The sequence below is a fragment of the Suillus paluster genome (genome assembly GCF_016628075.1).
Source record: "Suillus paluster strain FC165 chromosome Unknown EDB91scaffold_192, whole genome shotgun sequence".
NCBI classification, from domain to species: domain Eukaryota; kingdom Fungi; phylum Basidiomycota; class Agaricomycetes; order Boletales; family Suillaceae; genus Suillus; species Suillus paluster.
This window is the reverse complement of record NW_024537752.1, coordinates 20,304-26,147: the sequence shown is the minus strand read 5'-3', so window position 1 is coordinate 26,147 and position 5,844 is coordinate 20,304. Positions and strand designations below refer to the sequence as shown.

At 45.6% G+C, this 5,844-nt stretch overlaps 1 protein-coding gene across 1 annotated transcript; it reads right to left on the bottom strand.

The window, feature by feature from the left end:
* Positions 1 to 1,741: 1,741 nt before the first annotated feature.
* Positions 1,742 to 1,999, bottom strand: EDB91DRAFT_1064336 (uncharacterized protein; the record flags this gene model as incomplete). Its single annotated transcript, XM_041314683.1, has 1 exon — positions 1,742 to 1,999. A coding segment is annotated over one exon (258 nt), but the record flags the coding sequence as incomplete, so codon positions are not given.
* Between the last annotated feature and the right edge of the window lie 3,845 nt (positions 2,000 to 5,844).

Below are 5,844 nucleotides of genomic sequence, written 5' to 3'. Positions count from 1 at the left end.
AGCGTTTCTTGAGGGCCTTGAGTTTGTCGTGACAGGCATGTGCTGGGAGACCGCGCATTTGGTAAGCTTCCCCGCTGAGCATGTTGACTTGTTGACGAAGTTTGGTCAGTTGACGAGTCCACCAGCGCTTGGAGTGTGGGCAGGGTTTGGAGTATGGGACATGTACTTCCATGGTGCCCGTGATGGCTTGAGTGAGGTGACGGGCAGCTTCCTGAAATTCTGCGTCAGAGGCTAGCGGTTGAGGAGGGAAGGGGAGAAGGGCTTGGTTGAGGTGTTTGTTAAAGGCTTCCCAATCAGTTTCTCACCAGTTCCGACGGGGCTCGTTATCGACTTTTGGGGTCTCGAGCTCTAAGATGAGGTGGATAGGGACGTGATCGGTTCTGGGACCTCGTTGGGCTGGATCTGTAGTACATGATATTACTGTGTCAACAAGGGTCTCAGTTCTGAGTACGTTGTCGGGGTGTGTCCAGTTACCGGTACTCGTAGATTGCAGGGTGGGAATACTGCATGGTAGTATCTGTATCATTCCATAGTCAGCGATCAGATCAATGAGTGGTTGAGCGGTGTTATAGTTAAATAAATGACTGTTGCGGGCCTCCTCCCATAGCGGGTGGTGTCGGTTGAAATCTCCCATCCAAATCATGTGGTCGTTCTCCGTGGGTCAAATGGTCGCAATGTTGCTATCCAGGTAGGTGTTGAGGGTCGTCAGGGTTTCTTGACTTCTGCTGTCATTATAGATATTAAATATAGTACAGTGTCTGTACGGGCCCATGATTTGGGCTATTACAACGTCCGATGATGGGAAGGTGATCTGTTTCCAAGAGTTGGTGTTCAGGGAGGTGCTTATTAGGGTGATGGCTCGGGTGCGTTGTAGAGGGTGAGTATAGTGCTGGGATGGGTATAGTACGTGCCAGTGGTGGTTGGCGCAGGTGTTACGTAGGAAGTTGATGTGAGGTTCTTGGATGACGATTATGTCCCAGTCGGCTGCATTAGGGTTGTTGAGCAGCAATGCTTGCGCCGTCATTGAAGTGTTTAGGTTCTGCTGCCAGATTCTTAAACGGATGGTAGGTTCGCGGGCGTGCTCAGACATGATTGGGGGTGGATGATTGGGTGCTGTCGGGGGTGTCTGCTTCATTGAAGCGAAGAGGCAGGATGATGTTATGGATGGAGGGGTCTTGGGGTGGCTGGGGTGAGCGAGGGTGCTGAGGGTGTTGCATATGAAAATTGATGGTGGTCTGCCTAGTTCTCTGTGTTCCTGTGGGTTGGGAGCATTCCGGAGTTGGTGATGTTGTAGGTAGTCTGGTAGGTCTGGGGGGTTGGGCCGCCTGCATCCAGGCGTGTTCTGTGGGGAAGTAGGGCATGTGGTTTTCCGGGTACTTGGTGTCGATTTCTTTGCAACGTTTGGTGAATTCCAGGCATGATCTGCTCCAGCCCGAATGCTGATGACTGTGGCAGTTGATGCAGTGTGTGGTGCGGTAGGAATTGCATTCGCTGGGCGGTGTTGGTTTCCGCATGTGCCGCATGTGTCTGTGGTGGCGGTGCAGTTCCTTGCAATATGGTTGAATTTTTGACATTTAGCGCAGCGAATAGGCTCTTTCTTATCCTTGCATACACCAATTCGTTCATTCTCGACGCATATGCCTTCGCGTAAGATGTCGTTGGCAGTTTGGATGTCTGCTACTTGTACGAGGGCGAAGGCCTTTCGCTGCTCTGCTGAGCGCTTCGCAGGTGGTTTGATCCATCAAATGCTTATCAGTGAGCCGCTGCTGAGGTTGTTGTTGTTTTCGATTTTGCGTAAGAAGTCTTCTTTGTCGATCTGCAGGTGAATGGGTAAGTATTCTGCGACTATCGGGTAGGTGCGGTTGCGGAACAATACAGCTGATTCCATGTTGCTTTCCAGTGCTGTTCTACCTGTCGGGCTGTTTAACCATTTCGCTAGACTCTCGGATTCCAATTCGACTACTATTCCTCTGTTACGCAGCACCATGATGGCCCGGATATTTCCTGGTGGGGTGATATCGTCCTTAGCTTTAGTAAGCGCGTCCTTTAGTTTCTTGGTGATGTCGGAATTTGATGTGTTGGGGGGGAATAGGGTTTCTCCTGGTACGGGGTCTAAAAGGATCTGACGGGCATGGATGGCCGCCCTCCCTACTGCCTGGTCTATTGTTGGTGGGAGTTGTGAGGCTGTGATGGAACTGTATGACGGCTGAGATGAGGTTGCGGTTGCGGGTTGCGAGGAGGTGGTTGAGATCTGGGTGGAGAGGAGGTTGATGCGGTCCTGTGTGGCTTCGAGGGAGGGTGAGAGTAGCTTTATAGCGTTCTGGCAGTCTTCGACTGAGGAGAAGAGGGTGTCCGCAGCTTCCTCAATTCTGTCTGCTGCAACCCTGATGTTACTATCTTTCTCTTCTTTCTCTCTTTCTAATATACTTTTCAATTTCTCCACCTGTTCCAGTGTAGTCGCAAGGGTCGTCGAGGCCGTGTATACTCGTGCTACTTGGGGGGCTATAGCAGCAACCACGTGATCGACTAGGCGAGGGGTGAGCGTGTCTGCTAGCTGTTTGGCTGCTAATTCAGCAATTTCACAGGCTGCATGATCTTTCAGGAGAAAGGTGACAGCTCGGATTGCTGAGGTGACTGGAAGGGGGGTGGTACTGGACATTTGAGTAATTTGAAAGAGGACTGTAATCAAATGTGTCAGCGTGAATGGTTGATCAATATTGCAAATTAATTTTGAGTTAAGGTATCATTTTCCACTCTCTGAGTCCTTTACCACACTGGCCATTGCTTTGATATCAGCTTGAGAGAGTGTGGATCTTTTTGTTTTCCGGGTATTTAGGCCATAGGTTGGGGAGGTGGTGTGCAATCCAGGTGGTCTCGATCCCACGCTAACTGTGTTCCCAAATTTCAGGAGTGCAGCGACGCATGCAGTGCAGCTTGATTCCTTTTTGACAGGAGATGTGCTACTCACCACTTAAATATGTTTATCGAACAGGTGGCATCGTGTACCTGGTGAATGGTTCAAGACTTGGCGAGGCTTGTATGTACGGCGCTAGGATGAGGGCGTGGTCGTGCAAGTATATCGTGAACACCTCGCTCGACCATCGTCCCATTGATTTGACCATGTTGAAAGGTATGCCTCTCCAGGCTATACTGTCCTATTCATGTATGATATAACTAGGGTTGTAGTAATGTAGCCATGCATGTTTTTACTGTAGTGAGCCTCAGTATGATCACAGATAGAACATGCATGGCATGAAGTGCAAATCTGAAGTAGCTTCTCAGCACTTCCTAAACCTAATCTGACAGGGTTAGATGCCATATATATGCACCACCGCATTTTTTTGACTGTGGGAACTTTATCACTACATCCAAATTCTGGTCATCTCCTGGATCTCAACATTTCCCACACTCCTCCCCAGCATATTCCTGCCCACCACCATACCATATCCACCTATCTACGTAGATAAGTATTAGTATAGGCTATGTACATATAATAGGTCAGAATAGAACACTTTTTTGTCTGTTTTTGTACCAATACAAGCTCCAGAGACCTGTACATATAACACAGGAAAAACATATCAAAAACACATCCGCATTTTTGTCCCTTCAATTATATAATGTATTAGCACACTAATTATATGCTTTTTAGTATATATGAGTCTATTCTACCGCTTATTTGACCCTCTAAAAGTCCCTACACCACTAGATGTAGCATGCACACAAAAAATATCAAATAGCTTCGCATTTTTTTAGTTTAAACTATATAGACTTGAAAATATGACCCCCAGCAACCTTTAAATAGTATATACAATATTCCAGGAGCACAAGACCGCTCATCCACAATTGATGAATAGCGAAGTAAAATATGATGTTTCTTAGGAGAAAAAAACTACAAATGTCATAATTGATGCATATACAGGGTAAAGATTTTCTTAAAAGTCAGTAAATTACATAGTACCCAAAGAAACTTCCTACACTCTATTCCATGGGTAGAGGTGGAGTGGAAGGGTTGTTGTATGAATGTAGGTTGTTTGGAGGCCATAGCTGTATGTGTATGAAGTGTTGGTTTTCGATGTTTTGACTCCTTAGGTTTCCCACAGTCCAATTCTTATCTATATGCTTGCCCTGCTCTCAATTCTAGGTGGATCATCCTGTAACACTAGAAAAATACTTCCTAGTGCATTTAGAATGGACTACAACCGTCCGATCTCCCTAGATCTCCCTGATGACATGCAAAATTCCTTATCACTCAATATATCTACTATATCCATGATATCAATGATCCGCCCTATTTCTCACTGATCCTGGCCATGGTTGGCCTTTAACACACCCTATGTATTATATATGAGCCTGCTAGATAATTTACATGGTGGTAAATGAGTATAACCATCAAAATTGCGAAAATATACACCCATGCAAGCAGGAGGAAGTATTGATATACAAAAGAGGATTCTGCTACTGTTGGCATATTTTTATGATACATATATGTTCTATATACACCTAGAAATATAGTCCCTACATTCCTGGAAGGCCGGAGCCCCAGGGAAAACTTTCTCAGGAGGTGAACCATCAGGGGAGGATAGCAATACAGCACACCAGGGACTGGACCTGTGATCCTATTATCATCATATCTTGTATATGCTATTGAAAGGTTGCTGGGGGTCATATTTTCAAGTCTATATAGTTTAAACTAAAAAAATGCGAAGCTATTTGATATTTTTTGTGTGCATGCTACATCTAGTGGTGTAGGGACTTTAGAGGGTCAAATAAGCGGTAGAATAGACTCATATATACTAAAAAGCATATAATTAGTGTGCTAATACATTATATAATTGAAGGGACAAAAATGCGGATGTGTTTTTGATATGTTTTTCCTGTGTTATATGTACAGGTCTCTGGAGCTTGTATTGGTACAAAAACAGACAAAAAAGTGTTCTATTCTGACCTATTATATGTACATAGCCTATACTAATACTTATCTACAGTAGATTGGTGGATATGGTATGGTGGTGGGCAGGAATATGCTGGGGAGGAGTGTGGGAAATGTTGAGATCCAGGAGATGACCAGAAATGGATATGTTTTGGATGTAGTGATAAAGTTTCTACAGTCAAAAAAATGCGGTGGTGCATGAGGATGCAAGGCATGGTCATCATGCATGAATTGTGGACTAGGATAGCAGTAGAACATGCATGAGGTCTAGACTACAGTAACAGTAATATCATGCATGAATACCACAGCATCAGGTGGCCTCTCAGCAGGTACTCTAGAGTACCTCCTATGCGCAGGCTATGCCCTTTCAAATCAGGTAGACTGGCTGCTGTTGTAGCACTTGCCATCCTTTTAGAGAATTCCTTCTTCGATAGCAGTCTAAGTCCCTTGGGGTGTCTCCACACGAACAGGTGCACTTTATTGTTGGCCAGGGTTGACGCAAGGTGGTTCTCTAGCACTGATTTGGGATCTTTAGGGCCATCTTGTCTGGCCCAAAAGGTCTCTTCTCCCTCATTCTTAGCTGATTTTGTGTAGGGTAAGTGTGGAATTTTGCAACTGGTCTGCCTTTGCGGTCTTGCGCTTCTGAGATGTCTCCTCTGGTGATGTGCTTCTTTGGATTGAAGTCTCTGATCGCTCCCACTGTGAATTCTCCTAGTCTCGTGATGCAGTAGAAAGTGGTTGTTAAACAGGCAAAAATAGCCGCGTCTAGCAGAGTGTTTAGATCGAGATAGTTACGAATATTGGCGATGAAGTCTATGGTTGTAGGGGTTCTTTTGGGAAGTTTAGATGATACTGGGGCACATGCTGCCACTCCATTTAGAATGGACTTCAGTTTGCGAGGGTCAATCTCCCAT